A 19,859-nucleotide genomic window follows, 5' to 3' on the forward strand; every position below is an offset into this window, starting at 1 on the left:
GGGAGTGGCCACTGTTTGCATTCGTACAGCACCTTTGCAGCTGAGAATCTCCACATACCACGGGACTTTTTTCTGGGTTTTTTCTCACTACACAGATGGTGTCTTTGACAGATAAGATTTGCTAACCATCCTAGGAGAGTCTGTCATTGACTAGAAACCCCCACTTCTTCCACCACAGGACCTTTAGCCAAAAGATTGTCCCTTCTTCCCAAAGTGCTTCTTTCTTCTGTTTTATTTTTAAAGAAATAAGAAATAATAAAGAAAAGACACAGCCAAGGAATCTCCTAAGGCTCTAAAAATATTGCAAACAAAGTGTCCTATGGAGATATTTTTCCTAAATTATATTGACAGCCTTGATGTCAAAGCTGATCTGATCCATCATGCCTGGTCAGAGTTCATCCTGATTTATGACACTTAGATGGACTGAAATGGGTACTTTCTAGGCTAGTTTTCCGTTATTCCACAGCCCTGGGCATGCTTTTCACTTCAAAAGAGAGAGATCTCCAGATGTAGTTACTCTAGAGCTCTTCCTACACCACATGTATCTGAGGGTCTTGCAGCACTATATTAAGGAGCTTAACAAATGCCTGCAGTGTGTTCCTGCCTTTCTTCTCTCCTCAGGGGCAATAGTTTGTTGTTTTGATTTGCCTTGTTTTGTGGGTTTGCTTCCTGGTGTTAGAGCAGGCATGAATCAAACAGCAAACCTTGAGCTTGGAGTTTAAGGTGGGAAGCAAGTCCCAGTTTATTCCTTCTGAAATGCCACAGCAGCACCATCTGCACCTGATGACCCCAACCTGAAAAGGTTTTGTGGGCTCCTGGGAGTTGTTTCTCCTGTGTTGAAAGAGGGAAGGGCCTCAGCCGACAGCCTCAAAGCATTCCCTAAAGTCCGTTGCTTGCACTGGCAAGGCTCACCATGATGGTGCAAAGGCATCCTTAGCTGAATTAAAAGGCTCAGGAAAGTCTTTTAGGCAGGTTTCTTCTGTGTGGTTGAGGGGGTTGGGAGATGCCTGGTGTAATTCACAGGAGGCCAATTGTCTATATAATCCAAAGCTGGTGTCGATAGAGATATTAGCTTAAACCTTGAAAGTCATGCATATGTGCTAAACTGCCCTTCCAGCAGCGCCAGCTAAAACCACACAGCAAAACTATGCGTAATTGCTTTTAATCCATGATCAAGGACAAGCTTTGAAATGTGCTCACTGCAGTGTACTCCACCATATGGCAGAAGAGAAGAGCTTGAGTCCAAACTGGAAACCAGGTTAGATGTGTTGTGCAGACCCAGGGGCTCAGCAAAACCAGAGGGGAGCTGAAAAGAAGAGGAGACGCACCTCTGGGCATGGGTGATTCGGGGCCCGTGAAGTCCAGAGAGGATTTGCCCTCACATGGCGATGGAGACCTCAGCGCCATTGAGCGTGCCTTGCCTCCAGCTGTTTGCGCTGGCAGCGCAGCCTCCAAGTGCCACCAGCGCTGAGCTGGTTAACTGAAAGAAAAGGCCATTTCCAGGTTTGGGTGATTTCACCTCACCTTATTCACAGCCTGATTTGTGAACTTCGAGGTGTGTTTTTCTGCAACAACAGTGACATCCAGCGGTCAGCTGGATTTTTCTGGGAAAAGCATGAACCATCGACAGTCTTAACAATGTGAGGCTTTTATATTTAAAAAGTTACTAACTTAAGGAGGCTAGGTTTTGGTTTTCTTGAAGAATTTTATTTTTTAAAAAGGTCTGGTAAAATGGCTTCTATTTTCCTATGCCAGCAGGACACTGCTCGAGAAGTGGGCTAGAAAGCGTCGGTAATTTCTGCTCCAGCACAGTTTGTCCTGTGTCCCCCCTGTCCCGTTCAGGGGACCAGCAATCTGCTGAGCAATCACTGTATTTTGTGCTACGGAATCACCACGTTTTTCACTTGTGAGACATTCACAATGCAAATAAACCACCAGAAAAGAGCTCCTGGAAAAGAGGAAGAAAACAGTGTAGTCTATAAAATAGTTGACTGCGAGGTCAAAACCAGAAGGAACAAGCAAGGATCCATGTCCTGTCAACTGGGAGCTTTGATTTGTGGTTTTCAAACTAATTTTCAAACAGCAAATGACAGCCTCTCTTGTAGTCTTTTGAAGTAATTTCACAGATTTGACAGACATCGCCCCCAACTAACTTTCCTGGCGTGGTTTAATCTCACACGAGAGCAAGATTAATTTTTTTTCTTTTTTTTTTTTTTTTTTTTTCAGTTTAGAGCTGTGCTTGTGCAAACTGGCAGAACTGAGGAGAGCCTAATGAAATGATCAGTAGGCAGGTTCAAAATAAACACAGGGAAGTGCTATTTCACACCATGCGTAATTACATTGCAGCCACAGGATATTGTGGAAGCCAAATGCATCCATGAGGCCAAAAAGGGATTAGGCAAAACTCAATAGTCCACCTCTGGAAGTCACTAAGCTCCTGATTCCCAGAGCCTGCAATAATATACCAGGGTCCTCACCAGTGTTTATTTACAGCAAGCTACTATTTACATCCTTATTACCTGCCAGAAGTCTTTGCCGAAGGCAAGCACAGATGCTGCATTTCATAGTACTGACTGTGTCCTAAGAAAAACTGAGATCCCACAAGATCAGGCCCTTGCTGGGCCGTGCCTCAGAAATATCCCCGCAAGTTCAGTGAGATACTCTGGCATACAAAAAGCTGTTTGCTGACCAAGGAGCTTTTCAAGGCTTGAAGCTGCCCTGAGCTCAGACTCCATCAAGTCACTGTAGGTGTTTTAGTAACATGTTTGCAGTTACCTTTTTTTGCAAAGTGTGAGCATGGAGCAGGGAGGTATAGAAACAAGCTTTTTTCCCTTCTACCCCAACCTTTGCCTGGCTTTGGCAAGCAGGTCCACATGCATTCCAGACTAGTTTGGGATGGCTCGGGGGATTTGCGATGGGATATGAAACACTTCACTCAGAGGTTACCTGCCTAGCGCCAGCTGTCGGGACTTTAGTGTGGTGGCTGTCCGGGGGGCCCAGCAGTGGCTTATGTGAAAAGAGCTGATAACTTTGGTTCAGATAGGAGCATGTTGTCTACTTCAGCAAGGCTGCAAGCACGCTAATGAGGCACCTTGGGAGGAAAAAAAAAAAAGAGACTGCATTTCTTTACCAATTTCCTCACTGCTTGAGGTGTTGATGACAATCGGCAAACAATATTGTACATAAAGACAGCGTATTTCATACCAGACTCTCTGCATTTAGGTGATCTGATGGTCCTTGGTGGTTGGGCCAGTCTCAGAGATGTCTCAGCACGCTAATATAACTCAGAGATGCTGGGTTTTCTCAAGATTTTTGTCAGACTCCTCTCCTTGTCTCCTGCTGCAGTGATGGGAATGGATGAAGTTCCCAAGGTTTTGAATATTGGCACTATCCATTAGAGAGGATCACATGAGGCACACAGAGACATTTTCCCTGTCACACAGCTCTGTGGCTGGCACACACCTCCAGTCACACATCACAACTTTGTGTAGAAAGGTGGGTTTCTAACAACATGATTCAGCAAGGAGCATTCACCTTAAAAAAAAAAAGGGGGGGAGGGGGATAAAATCCCATGTAGTTGTGACATTCTGCTATCGGGAGAAATGCCAATAATATCCTCCATGCAATATCTTAGACTGAGCAAGCCCTGTCTTCACTCAGTCAAATCTGGGGCCAAAATAACAGGTGAACCTTTACTTCAGCGATACCCATCTCATTTTCTTCCTACAAATTTTTTGTCCTGATAAATTGTTCAAGCTTATACTGGCAAGCATGATAAATACATTTTAAGAAACAGAACACTTCAAACCTGTAGGCTTTGTTGTTTACTCCCCAAGAGACCTTTTCCTTACTATAGTCATGAAGGGATTCAGTTTGTCATATGAGTTCATCAAATATACTGGTTTGAGCTAATAGAATACTGTGAGATACTCATCCACTTTCCTCTGCCCTTTAAACTTGGATCCCTGATATCCAGTGAATTACTTCTTTAAGAATATATACTGAAAGGATCATCTTCTGTTGGACTTTCTCTCTGTGGAAAACCCCTGTAATGCCGTGTAAGTAAAGTGAGACTATGAAATAGCCCAAAAGGCCCCACCTTGTCCAGCACAGAGCAACACAGCTTCCTCTCCCTTGCAAACTGTGGCACAACAAGAAAGGTGGGGGACAGGGCAGAAGACGGAAGGATGGGGAGAAGGGGTGGGCTCTGTGCAGTGTTTAGGAGCTTCTGAGCAGTGGAAGGGTAGCTTAGTGGGTCATCCGTCATGCTATGTCTGATAGATGCTGAAGCTAAAGGAACTATTTAAACTTACGTGGTCAATGGAGCGAGAATTGCACAGATAACTTATGTTCTTCCAAAACCAGATATTTGAGACATTAGAGTGAATTGCTTTGTGAAGCTGCCATCCTCTCTAGTGAGACTGACCAGCTTGGACCAGTCATTTCCTTTTGAAATGTCTGAAGCAGCTATGAACCCTGTTGTTGTGTTGGTCTGACACAGCTCAGTTGTTGCTGTGCTCTGACACAGAGGCCATCGATGCTTGGGAGGTGACCTCACTTAAGTTCTTGCTAGTGTTGTTTTTCTTAAGTGAAACAGCTGGTTTAGACTTGAAGAAAATCGAGCTTTTTGTAGAAAAAAAATCTTTTTGTTTTCCTCATCATATACTTAGGGCAAGTCTTCTACTGAAGGTGTGCAAAGACTTCAAAGATAGCACAGAACTGAGTGGTTGAGCCCAGGTGATGGCTCTGTATTGGGTCTGAAAGTGGAGAGTTATGCCAGCATAGCACCAGTCCCAAGCTGGTAAACTCAGGCCCATCTCATGCTGAGCCTGTTGAAAGCTCTGTGCACTGCACTCCAGGCCACTTCCAGAGAGCGATTTCCAGTGTGTGATATTTGGGTCCCTCCAGAATAGTTCCATGCCCTCAACAGGAGGGATGCTTGGAGGAGCTAAGCAGAGACAAAGAGCAGAAGGGGAGGGACATGAGGGGAGTTTATTATATCAAGGGGCAGCAAGAAAGTAGAAGTCTGTGCTTCAGAATGAGATGCTCTGCAGATCGCAAAGACACTCCAGGGAAACACAAATCTGTGCTCCATTACCCTGGTGTCAGTCTGGAATAACCCCCTCAACTTTTGGCCCCTCGTTGCTTCATTCTCCCCCTGGCTATGGTGTGGCCTTTCTGCAGAGCATATTCTGTAAGTACTCATGGGTGAGAGGGGAGAGAGGTGATTACATGCAAGGAAAGAATGAAGGAGAGCCATGGGAGGATTGTTGGATGTTCAAAGTGCTGCACACTTTGGCCTTTTATGTTTTATTGCTTTGCTTCCCGTGACTGTCCGAAAGTGGCTATGAGTCAGTTCCTCACAACTGTGGATCATAACAACATCAAACAAGAGAGGGAAAATGATTTCTCCATCTGCCTTGGAGAAGGGATGGCATGATGTAAGGAGGCTATGATGTAAGCCTGCTTTACAAGACCATTGTATGTGGCTTGTACAAAGTATTTTTTAAGGCATGCTTTGGGCTCAGATAGTCCTGCCAAACAGGGGAGGAAGAAAGCTCATTCTCTGCATGTTCTCCTCCCCAGATTTTTGCATAATGCTGAAATTTCCAAGTGCAAAACCATGTCTTGCAACAGAGCAAAAGCCAGCAACCTGGGATGACAGACTTTTCTGGAAGTTGGGATGCAGAGTTCCTGGCTTTGTCTGAGCACTGAGCACTCTCTTCTATGGCAAAGATATTTGGGGTAGCATCAACAGATCTAACAAGGGTGGTCTCTGAGGCTTCTGAGTTTCTGTGGGGTGCCAGTTCACTCAGCCATGACCTTCTCTCTCAGAGCATCTATTGTCCATAGTATTTGGGTGATGTTACTACCCAGGAGTTACCCCAGGGCACTCCCAGTTCTGTGCTGTGTAACTTTCTCTTTGGAAAGCCCACACGCAGCTCTTGATTTAAACCTGAATACCAGTATCTAGGAAGTTTTTGTTATATCTGTTTCGTCTGAGGTGTGGGTAGGGATGCATTTGGGATGCCGATGATGTGTGCACTGCATGTCTCATCCTCTGACATGAAGTATAGTATAGCTCATATTTTTTCATTCTAACTGGAGGAGGTGGGGGGGACACTGGCGTCCTTCCAGCCATTCCCAGAAAATTCCTCTGCTGGATCCCCATAAGCATTCATTTTTTTTCATGTTACCAGTAAAGTCTAAGATCAAAATTTTCAGGTAGTCCTAACATCATACTCATCACTAGATGCTGCATATCACCCACCTAATGGTGTCACCTGGTGTCATTCTTTATACTCTGATAAAACGCTTCACATTAGAAGGATACTCAGACTGGTGGAAACTCTTAGGTACATCTAGATCCAACCTGCAAAAGAAAGATCTGTGCACAAATCCAACGTTTGCTACTTGTCAAAGTGCACTCAAGATACTGATTCAAGGCATTCCCTACCACTAGAGTGAGATTTCAGGAAAGTAAGTGACTTAAGAGGAAGGAGGAGCCGTCCTCTAGAAGTGACAGCAATCTAAATCTGAGTCATCATGGGAAAGGATGGAAGAGCCTCCAATTTTTAGTGGATGATATTCATTAGCAAAGAATAGCTGGATGCAGGGATAGAAGCAGCTATGGTGCTGGAGGAAGAGTGAAAGAGAACTTAATATTTGGAGGGTTTATCCACAGAACTGATTCCCCGTCATGGGTCTGGGACGTATGCCATGGCAGGAAACAGTAATGTGGGAGGTCATGTGTTTCCCCCAGTAAATTTGTGCTGCTACCCAGAGACCATTGGATTAGAGTGGAATGCTATAATGGAGAAATTAGTAAATTCAGATAAAATTCATTGCCTGGACTGTTTGCTGTAGCTCCTTACTACAGCCTCTCCTTGACACATCATTCAGCTTCCAAAGTAGTCAGTTTGACCGTTCTTAGAATAAGAGCAATGGAGGCATACTTTTGGAGGCAGCAAGCAAAGGAAGCAGTAAGTATTTGCCCCAGCTTGTGAACGTGCAGCTTTCGGCATTTGCATTTTTGCCTACCCTACTTCTTGTGAAGCCTACCATAAACACTATGGTAGTGCCAAGAGGCTTGAAAATCAGCGGTGAGAGAGAAGGAGGAATAGAGACTGCTACCTCCTGATTGCAAAGCAGCCTGAGGTCTAAATGGCAACAAAACATTATACATAACGTCTGATTCACTGTGTGGAGAATGTAAAGAATTGAGACCTCCCGACACAGTTTACATTGGCCCTTTTTATGACTAATTGTGCAGAAAATAGCTCTGCTTGTAGTGTGCATGGAAACAGTTCAGGTTTCTGCTGTGTGTCAGCTAATGGGCTAGCAAGGCTTTCTTAGCACAACTTCAAAGGCTCTGGCAATGGAGGTCCTTTGTGAGGGAATTATCTCCTGCTCCTTTGTACCCCTTTATCCTTCTAAGCTATGGAACAAAGAATTGTGAAGCGAAGAAACAAAGTAATTTGTAGTAGATCTCTAGACCTAGATAAAGTACATAACATTTGCTTAAAAACATTTTTTCTGCTTCTGTCATCAAATCAAGGTTATATTTTTCTGTGTAAGAACACCCAAGTTCATTTAACTTTTGACGGATGCAACCTTATGCTTAGGTATGCTATTGAAGGGGTCACCAGAATGTCTGAAATGGTAAAGAGGAGCTTTAGTTTCTGTGGTCAATTACAAAATACGTGGCTGTTACTGTTGGAATTGGCTGAGAAGTGGATTTCTCTCCGCCTCAGGATATTCCACTAAGAAAGGAAGAAAATGGATTTTTTTCAGCAGTGTGTGTGCGTGTGAATGTGCATGCTTTAAGGAAACCATGTATTTTTCATCTTTTAGTAAAAAAGCAAAGTGGTTTATTCTTTCTTTCTTCTAGTGAAAAATGAAACCTTGGGGAGATAAGTAAATGCATTACATGCATATGCTTTTTGTAGTCCAAAGCACAGTTTTTAAATAAAAATAAAAAAGCAAAACAGGGATGGAAGGTGTTTGATTAATGTTAGCAACCATGCTGTATAACATATTCCTCCAGTGTCTCCAGATCCTCTGTCTCAAAAGAACAAGACATGAGTGAAAGGAGAATAATCTTGGCCTCATCAAATTTAATGAAGAAACACCCCCCAAGTGCAGTGAGCCTCACTAGCCATCCACTGCATTTGTGTTCAAACTACGAAATTACTCTGTTTAGCACTGGATCTTGTCCTCAAGCAAAACCCTTATTCTTAGAGGGTGAAACAACTGCATCCACATCTTTTTTAAAATCTTAAACCATTAGGAGAGGCTGTACTGCATGTCTCCATGACCGAGTACAGACTCACTCACTTCAAGTCGTTATCTAGAGAATCTTTTATGTCTGTTTTCTCTCCTCTTCCCATACTCACATGGATTTTCTGACACAGTTGGTGTTCTGACCTCTTGGATCCAGTTTTCATCAGCTGTCAAGGTAAATTTGGTTAATATTGCAGGAATAGTTTATTCAGATTTAGACTGAAGAGGAATTAGTAACGAAGAAGCAAGAACATTCCCCTGTCTCTAATCTGTCTTATATGTCTCTAACTTTTCAAGAATTATACTTCCTCAATTTTTTTCTAATTAAAATTTCCAGGCCAGACAGAGAAATTTTTAAAAGTTTTTAACAGAAGCATGCCCCCCAATATATATATATATATATATGTAAAGTTCATTTTTTAATATCTATAAATGAAAATTAAATCCACTGATATTACAAAAAAATCTGCCAATTATTACATATTCTGTTTGCACATATGGGCAGCTAGAGGCAGGGATTTGTTGTTTTTCACCGATGCTGAGCTTAATTATCTCTAATATACAGGTTAAACTGGTTTTCATTTCATGCCATAAGCTGTCAAAAGTATTATATTGTCAATATCTAACAAGTGAATGCTTATCTCAAGTTGCATGTGACCAAGGAGAGTCATTTTACGTAAGAAATTTCTCATATAGAAAGTTTTCCTGGATTTTAAAATGGGGAAGGATAACGATGATGGATTTAGCAGCAGGAGGAAGGACATTTCTTCCAGGAATTCCTTAACCCTGGAAGTACAGCAGTGACACCAGAGTGTTTTCATGTTTCACTGTACCCACCTGCACTGGGCCTCTTAAGTGCCACCTTTTAACTCAAACCTTCCTCTTCCACGTATCTGTGATCCTGAGGAGCTCAGTGCCATGGGGATGCCATGGATCACTGCTGGGAAGATGTCTGGGTTGGGTGAGAAGGCTGCTGGTCTGAGCATGCCTGTTTTCAGTTTTTCCATCACTGAGGTAGAGCATGACTTCAAGTTGCTTGTAGTGTGCATAATAAAATAATGAGTTGTCTGCAAGAGTGTTACTGTGACATAAGATAAACGGGTACAAAACCAATCACGATACGTGAATTCTGACTGAGCAGAGAAGTTAAGACAAATTGAAGTCAGAGGCTGGTCCACATAGAAATCTTGCAGTCAGGTGGCAAAGATAAACAGGGCAAGCTGATGGTGAGATGGGTGGTGATTTGCACAGATGTACGTGGGATAATGCAAACAGGAAACTCTTAAACAGAATCTAAAAGGTAAAGCTTTGCAAAGACCTGGTCATGCCATTTCCGAGCAGTTGTTAAAGCTTCAGGCTGTTGATGTGTGTGGGATGGAGAATTACTTGGGGGATCAGCTTGAAGTTGGTTTTTGGTTTGATTTCTTTTCTCTTGGTTGAACTGAGGCTTTGAAAATATTTTAGTATGTGTTGAGTTGTGGACCTAAAATGAAATAGCTCTGAGGTTTGTAGTGAAGATTTTTCATTTATTCAGGGATTTGGAGTGTGGTGGGTATTCCTTCATGTTAGAAAAGGCAAAATTAAAGGAATAAGCTTCGAGTTTGGAGCAGAGGGTAAGGAGATATGTGATATGGAAATTCAGTCTCTGGTCTTAGAAGAGGTCTTGGGGACATTCATTCCCCACATGGGTAGGTTTTACATTTTATAGAAACCTCCTCTGTTCCCTGTAATTGCAGTCCAAATCTGACACAAACTCTTGGACATCTGGAGGACAACTCCCAAGAAAAAAAGAGGTATGGTAAAGGACTGAAGGGCTTAGAGTGTCTTACCCTGTAGAAACACGCATCTCACCTCACTTAACTGTCATGCACATCAGATCACCAGTCCAGCAAGCTAGCAGCTTGCATTATGGTCTCCACGCAGAGGGCAGGACTGGGAAGACCAGGAGGCATCACCTTTTGGTCTTCATTCATCACTTGAAGGGACTCGCGGGCTTTGCTGAGGAGCTGACATTGACAGTCCTACCATTTTGTGGATTGAGAATCAGAACTGTTGCAGTTACTTTTTTTTTCCTGGGTTTAAAGCAGCTAAAATTGGCTTCTTTTGTACTGTCATGATGTCGAAGATTTGCTGGATTCAGGTGATTGTTTACATTAAGAAATCTTTTGGCATTTAAGACTCCAGTTCAGGGAAAGTAGAACATTGTACCATGGACTCAGAAATGTCTCTAACTTTGACACCTTTGATTTTGGTTCCTAAGTGCCACTTTGCCAGTGATAGAATGGGGACTTTTGTTTGCCTTGGCCACTGCATAAAAAACCAGGATATGATCAAATCTAGTTAATCACTCACAAATGTCTCATTTCTTGAATCTCTGAGGGTGTGTAACACATTTTTGGGAATGATCTCTGCTCCTTTGGCTTTTGTTATAAATAAGTTAGGGGAAAATGAAATTTGGAGTTTTCTTAAAAGGAAGTGGAGGAATCCTGGAACACACTAGGGCTCTGCAAATGTACGTTTAATCATTTAAAGAAATGTCTTTTGGCTAAAAGCTCTTACCAGTGCTTGCAAGTTGCACTAAAAGACTACATCATTCCCACAACTGATGCGAATTAGCACCCTTGTTGGCAGTGTGAGCAGAGAGCAGTGAGACTTAGTGAATACTGGGGACTGAATTACCCTCAAATGCCTAGTGACTGTGTGCAGTACAGGTGAAGTGTCCTAGGGGTGACTCTGCTAATGGTTATGCCAGCTCCTTACACAGTGGCACGCATGGAGAGAGACTCAGCCATGTCCTGCCTGCCTTGTTTTTTCTGTGCAAAGTATTTGGCTCTGCTATGGAGCTGAGCAGTTCCGAACATCTCCTGCAAACGCTTACACTGTGCTTAAGGCAAGCACACACTCTCCAAGCAGCAGCAAACCCAAGGAGTGCAATTTTAAACACGGCACGTGGTGGAACTCCCTGCTGCAAGATGTCATGGGGTAAAGAGTACATGGAGGCAGTGGCTTAAGCACATTTGTGGTGAATTGGTCTATTCAGAGCTGGCAGTGAGATGCGATGACCTGCGTGTAAATGGGGGTCACCCAGCCATGCAGAGCTGGAAGCTAATGGACATAATGGAGGAGGATTGTTCTGTCCTTTCTCAGTGTCACTCATGTATATATTTATATACCTTTAACATTCACCACAAGCTAGAGTTAGAGACAAGTTACTGGGCTACACTGATTTTAGTAAACCTGTTAGTGGTCTTTTTGACTCCTTACTCTATACGTTTAACCCATTCTGAAAACAATGTGGAACTCTGACAATAAGTTGAAAGCTTTGGAGGGATTACACTGTCTTATTGAGTCTGTACCCAAAGCCCTTTGAGGGCTTCTATTGACTCCAGTGGGATTTGGTTCAAACCTCAAGTATATAGGACTCCCTTAAATAAACTCTTTCAAGGCCTGTACACACTGCAGTACTTACTGGGCTCTTTGTTACTTCTGTGAATAGGAATGCGACCTTTACACTTATAGTGAAGAGCCCTGATTTCCAGGACTAAATCTTCGTGTTTGAGGAGAGATAAGGTTACCATCCCAGCTCCTCCCATCCCTGCCATGCAGGTGGCTGAGCGGTTGATGAAGCAGTTCCTGAATCACTGCCGTTTTAGGCAGATAAGAACTGGGCGTGCAGTACAGCAGCTTCAGAGCTTCTTCATAAGCAGATATCCATGAATGATGATGGACAGAGTGGACATCTGGGGTTTTATGTTTTTCCAATTCATGAGTCAAAGCCCTTTTTGCCACTGCAGGGTCATTTTGATATCCTTGTTAGAAGTTTATTTAGTCCATGCACATACTAAAAATGGCCACAATGGAAGACAAGACCAGCAATTCATCTACGTTTTCTTTTATCCCCCTGATCCCTTGGCCACATGAGGGGAGGGAGGGGTAAATAAGTTGGAAGAAGACTATATCAGGCTGTACACTGTCTCTTCCTCTGGCCGTTACCAAAGGCTGCAGTGGGCTACATGGTGAATAGCTGAGTCTGAATTATAACAAATTGCATAACGTGCCTTTCTTGCTTTTGAAGCTGGTCTAGCTTCCAGTAACCTTGCCTCTCAAACCTGTTGTTCCAACAGGAGAAACTCGAGTGAAAGGAGCAGTTTGATTGACAGTGCTATTTTCTACCTGTATTTTAGGTCACTTCCTGGGTAACAACACTGTGATTGATGTACTGAGACAAGCAGGATTTGAAGTGGAGCACACCCCTCCTGGACAACCAATTGGAAAGTAAGCAGCTGCCCACAGATTATTAATCACTTTCTCTCCTTTTCTTTTTTTTTCTCCCTTTTTCTGTGACTAAGCAAGATTATTGCATTAGTATAGGAGGTGGATGAGGCAGTGAGGAACCTCCCTTTCCCACTCAAGTTCCAGACAAAAAGTGCATTGTAAAGCATCCGTTGTGTGAGTTTGGAAACATATGGAGCCTCAGTGGCTGTTTTTTTCACTTGGGGACATTATTCATATCACAGCTGCTTCACTATACCAGATCAGAAGTGCCACAGGTTTTTTCTGTTTTCCAGAAATATCTCATTCAGCTTGTTTCCCCCCATAACTGTTTTGTCTTTTTCTCTCCATGGGGTTTTAGTTTCTTCCCCGTTGCAGGGCAGTAGACTGCCTTTTTCCATTTTTCAGGCCTCTCTGTCAGGCTGCTTTTCTTCAGGTGGAATTTCAGCTTTGCCTGAAGAATCAGATTTAACATAGCATGTGCACCTTGGAAAGTGTGGTGGGTAGGTAAAAAACGATTCAATATTCCCTGAGCTTCTCCATGTATCTGATCAAGTAAAGCAAGCCAGAAGGATTAATTATCAGGGGTTTGGCAATCTTCATTAGTATATGATAAAATACGACACCAAATTGTCCTTAGTTGGTGAAACAGACTTCCTTCCTCCCCTAGACTTTTTTCTGGTGATTTAGATGAGGTCACTGTCTAAAGATATCATAGACAATAAAACTTGGAGGGATGTTGAGAGACCATCTAATCTCGCAAAATTAACCTTTCTGCATTCTGCAGGTAAAAATTGGCCGAGATTGCTATGTCATAGGATTGTTTTCCTCATTAGGAGAAAGTGTTAGCAACATGCTCCTGTCCCCGGTGGACAGACATGATATAGTCCAAATACGAGGTGAGTTTCAATATGGAGTATTAATCACAGGTCTAATAGACCATGTCTGAAAAAGCTATGTTCAATATAGTTGGAAAATCAGGCTGATCTAACCTTGTTTGTGAAACATCCATAATAATTCATATAGAATATAATATGGCTCCACTGTACATAAGTGTCTTTGACACAGCATTTATCCTAAATGCTTCTTGGAATATGTTGAGCAATAAAAGCAGTCTTAAATAACAATGGGTAAAAGAGGAAGAAAAAGCTCTCAAACACAAGGAAGACTATATATTCAGAGGAGATTTAAGAAGCACTTTAGCAGAGGGAGAAAAGTCAACATGGCACAGGGAGGAGCAGTAAACACTGTAACTGGCTGGAGCTGGAAATTTTGGCTAAAATCAACAAAAATGCCTGTGTCTAAAAATACAGCAAAACAGAAAAGCCAAACAAACTATACCAAAACAGCTGAGGTATACTGTTCCTAGGTTTTGACGAAGAAACTTTCCTCTCAGGGAAGCAGGCACTTCCCTCAGCATTTTTAATTTAGTTAAAAGTATCATCTTCCCATGAAAAGTATTTCAACTGGAAATTGTGAAACTATTAATTTATTGGCTGTTTGAAAGCCCTTGAGAAGAAATAAAGATACAGTAGTGTACAGAGAGATGTCCAAGAATAGTCTCTGCTCTTTATGGTCTTGGGATATGTCTATACACGTCACCACAGACTTGAAATACCATGATGGGGCAAGAAACTTGAAACAAAGCCACTGCTTAATGTTGACTTACTCGCAATGTAGGGCACCTCTGTGTATGCATTCCCCTACCTTGGCAACAGTGTCTCTTGTTCATGACGTCTTCCCTAAAATTGTCAGTCCCTGGGGGAAATGTACGTGAAAGCAAGTGGACTTGGCCTGCTGCTTAGAACAATGCGTATGTCCACAGCTGAATTATCCTACACTTGGTAGCTTCTGTTCCCAGCTCCGGACCAGACCATTGAGCAGACTGGTCCCTTTGTCTGAACTAGCACCCTAATTCCAGTGCAGTTTGTTCTGAACAGTGAACATACAAAACCTTATTAAAGGGTATTCTGTTTTGCATGAGTGCTGGATTGAGTTGAGAGAGAGCATATAGTTGTACTTCATAAAGATTAGGTGCTCCATATGTTACCCTGTGGTCTGATCATCCAGGCAGATCAGCCAGTCTTAGATGACAATACAGAAAGAAAAATAAATGGTGAGGTAAAGAAATGTAGAGTTGCCACAGAATTGCATTACTCAAAGTGCAGAAACAGTAGAAGATTATAGAAAGTTTAAATACAGAGAATTTAAATATATTCACAGGAAACAGCTTGCTGCCTTTAGAAAAAAGGAGGCTCCGAGACCTCTGCATCCGGGACTGTATTTTCTTTGTCCTACAGCAGGGGCTGTAGCCATCAAAAAGTGCTTGGGGCTCCCCCTTAGAAATGAGGAGGCTGCTGCAAACCATTTTGTCTCTCTTTTTTTAGAATAGCTTGTATTTTATGATTTCTGGGTGAGCTGCAAAAGACAGTTGAGTTAAACAGGACAAAAATTGAAAGCACAGCCGGTTAATTGTGGTCCTGTTGGGGTTATATTGCTGTAATTGAATCTTATGGAACCTTGTATTTTTGTCTACCCTTCTTTTTTTTTTTTTTTCCTCTCCTCCTTCATTTTTAAAAGATTAAATTAAAATATTTGAAAACAGTTAGGCCCAGAAGAGGAACCATTTGGGGACAGTGGCTATACTAGCCACATGTATACATAGAATCAACAGATTTTGAGCTGCTTGCAAGCAAAAAAAGTTTTATGGATTATAGAGATGCAGGTGTTTTCCTCTTGATTCTTGATTCTCCACTCTGTACAGTGGAGCTGTACATGAAATAAGAGGTATTTCTTTCCTTTGCTGAAACCCAAAAGAGACATTTCTGCTTTAGTTCCAAATAAGTTGTATAAGGGAGTCAAGCCCACTTCGTTGCATTCTGGCCCTGACAATAGAAAAATTGGATAGTGTTCAGGGAAGATCAGCTGGACTCCAATGTAGGGATTGGTGGGGGTAGACAGCACATGGAAAAAATGCAAGGGCTGGAAAAAACTGAAGCAGCTGCATGCTTATGTTTTGGCCAAGGGAATTCAGAAAAGGATTGTTGTAGATGGATTGTGCGCAGAAGGACAAGGAGGAACAATTTGAGTTGGCACATCGGAATGTTTGGAGGTATATCATATTGAAACTGAGGGTGGTTTTGGCTGAATAGCAATGATTTCTTGACAGTAATTTGCAAGGACAATTTCTCAGGTTGAAGCCCCATTATTTGAAACTATGAAAGTAACTTTAGCAAAACACTCATGCTACATCCTACTTACTACCAATGCTGCCTTCCCAAACAAGCAAATACTATTTTACTTTAATAACTTTGTTCCTAGAACAGTATGTTTACTATTATAATTCTTGAAATGATTAGTAGTCGGATCTTTATTGTTCAATAAAAATGAAGCAGTGGTATCTTAAATAGGTGGGGTAGTCTGGTATGACATAGCGTGGCCAGCAGGGACAGGGAAGGGATCTTACCCCTGTACTCGGCACTGGTGAGGCCGCACCTTGATTCCTGTGTTCAGTTTTGGGCCCCTCACTGCAAAAAGGACATTGAATGACTCGATCGTGTCCAGAGAAGGGCAACGAAGCTGGTGAAGGGCCTGGACCACATGTTCTACAAGGAGCAGCTGAGGGAACTGAGGTTGTTTAGTCTGGAGAAGAGGAGGCTGAGGGGAGACCTCATCGCCCTCTACAGCTACCGATGAGTCTCTTTAACCAAGTAATAAATGATAGGACAAGAGGGAATGGCCTCAAGTTGCACCAGGGAAGGTTTAGACTAGATATTAGGAAGCATTTCTTTACAGAAGGGGTTGTTGGGCGTTGGAATGGGCTGCCCAGGCTGGAGTCCCCATCCCTGGAGGGGTTTAAGAGTCAAGTCGACATAGCACTTAAGGATCTGGTGTAGTTGGGAACTGTCAATGTTAGGTTAATGGTTGGACTGGATGATCTTCAAGGTCTTTTCCAACATAGACAATTCCATGATTCTGTGACACTTAAGCTCTGCCATCCATTTCAGTTTCAGAAAGGACAAGAGAATACCTTTTTAGAAAATAGCTAGTACTGTTCCTGTGTATCAGAAAAGCCTTGGGAAGAGTGAAAGGTGGCAAAAACCAAAGCTTTTTATGCTTTCAGTTATATACAGACTGGGTAAAGCCCAAAGATTGTTGGCTTCCTCTGTCCAAAATGCTAAGCATGGGTTGGGAAATGGCTGCTCTTTAAGGCGACCAAAATAAATACCTAGTATCTCACATTTCTGCTGTCTAGTGACAGGCATAAATCTGAGCCAAGATCACCCTTTCTTAAGGTACTGGGGGAAAGTAAAGTGAGACCTTGGCAGGCTGGAAGAGATAGCCAAGACATGGAGGGGCTTGATGGCCCCAGAATCAATGAACTGGCAAAGAAAAGTTTATATAAAGTGCATTTATCTGGTGTGGAGCTATTTGGGAGCTCTCATTGACTGTATTTCTGAAATCCTCTCGCTCCACTTGATCTGCCTGGTGGCCCACTGTTGACCTTCCTGAGCCTCTTCTAGAATCTCACCAGCTGACTATTGAAAACACCTTCCTTAAAGATCAATCTCTTTCTGTAAAAGAAACCCTCTTGTACTCAGCATGCAGAACAATGCCATAAACACTTGAGAACTTATCCTTACGTGGCTTCATTTGTTTATTTTGTTGCCTGAGGGAGTGTAGCAAATCTGTTTGTTGAAAACCTCAGCAGCATTCATGTTTGCTTCTTATTTTGCTGGCTGTCCTCCTTGAAGACATTGGAAAATGAATGGCTGAATCAGTATCTCATTGCTTTGCCCTGAGATAAGACAGGCAAATTTTTTTGGGTGGGGCTTCTGCCAACTGGCTGTCCCTTCCTCTCTCTGTCTTCAGAAAACAGAGTTGCATGCTTGGAGTGGGGAGAGAGGAGGAGATGGAAGAAAGTTTCCTCTCAGATGGATTGCAGTGACTTGAGGAGATAAAGGGCCACAGCTGCTTCACATTTAATTGGAAACAGCCAAATTGCAAGATCAATCCCGGAAGCACCTGTGTCCATGATGACTCTATTGTTACTGGGTTCTCAGAATCGGCTCTGACCTTCTACCACATGCCAAGCCCTGACATACTGCACACCGTTCTCTCGGCCAGAAAAACATGTAGCGCTGCTCATTTCCATCAGACTGCTCTTTCTGCTGATATTATGCTCAATGCTACCTTCATTCAGAATGGGAGAATTCAGGACAAGCTTTTATTTCTGACCATATTCTGCCCATCTGAGAGCTGCTGTAGAAATTAATTACCCTTCCTCCTTATGCTTGAACTTCCTGGTCCAGTTGAAGCAACTTTGCTGCTGTAACTTATTCCTTTCCTTCTTTCTAAAAGAAAGAGCTTGTTCCTTCACCTTTTCCTATAGCATCTCACAGGTGTGACCCTGGCTCTCCTACCCAGCACTGTCTCATGCTGGAAGTCTTTGCTCCACTATGAATCCTTTCTTCTTCCCCACACCCAGTCCACACACTGATGCAGCTATTTCACTCCGTCAGGTTCCCTAACCTTCACAAGGTGATATGCAGAGATGGGAAAATGTTTGACATAACATCTCCCACAGCCCCAAAATGGTAAAAGTGTCAGTTCAGCAGAAACTTATGGATGCTGTCGGAGCTCAGGAGTCTCTCAGTAGTTGCCAGTTTCCTTGGGATGCCCAAGAAACTTCGGCTTTCTGGTGTCAGCCTGGCAGGGTTACTCCACTCTGCTTAGATATTAATGTTCAAGGTGTGTTTGTAGAATGTTAAAAGTTGTAGTGAAATGAGTAGAATTTTATTTAGAAACAAGTGAAAAAATTTTGAGAGCTGTGACACTTTCATTGGAAACAACTGAGTTAACTGAGAAAAAAAGAAGAGCTGGGGAGATGAAAGCACACTCCTGATCCCCATCTCTTCTGAGACAGGGAAAAATGCACGTTTTTTTTTTTTCTGTGGGTGGAAGAAACTCCCCTTTGGGATGCTGCAGTTCTTAATCCTGTTGTAAACCTTTGAATCTCTCAGTTTATATGAGTCTGAAGATCATACTCCCTTCACTAGCTTCCTTCCCTCAGAAGAAAAGCAAACCTGTTGTTTAGTGGGGTTTCTCTGACAGCATAATTTGCAGAAGAGGTATATAGAGAGTAAACGGGGTTCATCTGCATACATTGCAAATTTATTGCCTCATCTAACAGTGGAGAATATGACAACTTAATGTTTAAAATATTTAGTCATGAAAATATGCACATTACATTTTCAATGAATTCCCGTGTGCCTTTAAAATACCCTTCTTTTCAATTTAATTGTCTTTGTGTCTGTAATTACCTTACAGACACAAAGTCTGAGCCAGTCAAACAAACTCTTAGGAGGAAAGAAATTGAAGAAAATCCCCAAGATGGGGTAGAGAAGCAAAGTCAACTTACAAGTTCTCAGCCTTAGAAACTTAATTATCCTGTCGCTTCCTGAGCAACATTTTACTTAGGGCCAGTGCATCTGCATGTTCTTTAGTCCATCTATAAAAGCTGAACACCTTCTGAGAGAGTGGAATTCAGCAACTTGCTGCAAAAAAAATTCTGAGAAAGAGCAAGATAATTCATGGTGTTGGTGAAAGAATACGGAACAAAGCTTCTCAGGAATTTTGTGCTTGACTAGTTCTCCCAGTGGGACATTCACTTTTCTCTATAATCAGATTTTATCCTTGGCAAAATTTCTGGTTTCTTTTGGAAAAAATGGTTTCATATTCCATATCATTCTATTCCTTGGGAACTTGCACACAGGGCCGCTGGGGAACCTGGGCTTGCTTCTTTTTGTTCAAGGGCAGCTCGCTCACTGAGCTGTCCTGAAGCCAGTGCTTAAGGTTTCTAGGGTTTTTTGCTGCTCTGCAGCCCATCAGTTTTAGGAGGTCTATATCTCATAGTCCATAAACTATCCAATAGTCAACTTACAGCACCTTGGAGACTTCAAAAGTTCAGAGCTAGTTCTTATTTTATTTCCTAGCAAAATTTTGGAGTTGTTTCCACAGAAGCAGCTGATTTTTCCCTCCTCTTTCTGTTTCCAGCCAACTCTAATGCCGATCTTTTCACCTAAGGTCATTAGTATAAGATGAAAATTATGGTCTATAGTTTCTAGAGATAAAGCTGATCCAAACTGCACTGAAGTCAACAACGTTTTCATTGGTGCTAGTAGCTTTTAGAGGTCATTGTTAATATGAAATTGTTGCTGATTCTCTCCTGTCTTTGGTTGTCAGGAGCCGTGAGGGAATTGGTAGAAAACTAAGAGTATGTCCACACAGTTATGCAGATGATT

The 19,859-nt window shown here is 42.4% G+C and overlaps 1 protein-coding gene across 1 annotated transcript in view; it reads left to right on the forward strand.

Moving 5' to 3' along the window:
* The window catches only part of TRABD2B (TraB domain containing 2B), a 293,067-nt gene that overhangs the window by 230,715 nt on the left and 42,493 nt on the right, over positions 1–19,859 (forward strand). The window contains exon 5 of the mRNA XM_074906252.1: positions 12,468–12,558. Within this exon, the coding sequence (XP_074762353.1) occupies positions 12,468–12,558 (91 nt within the window). The remainder of the gene's footprint in view (positions 1–12,467; positions 12,559–19,859) is intronic.

Source organism: Athene noctua, chromosome 5, assembly GCF_965140245.1.
Source record: "Athene noctua chromosome 5, bAthNoc1.hap1.1, whole genome shotgun sequence".
Taxonomy (NCBI): Eukaryota; Metazoa; Chordata; class Aves; order Strigiformes; family Strigidae; genus Athene; species Athene noctua.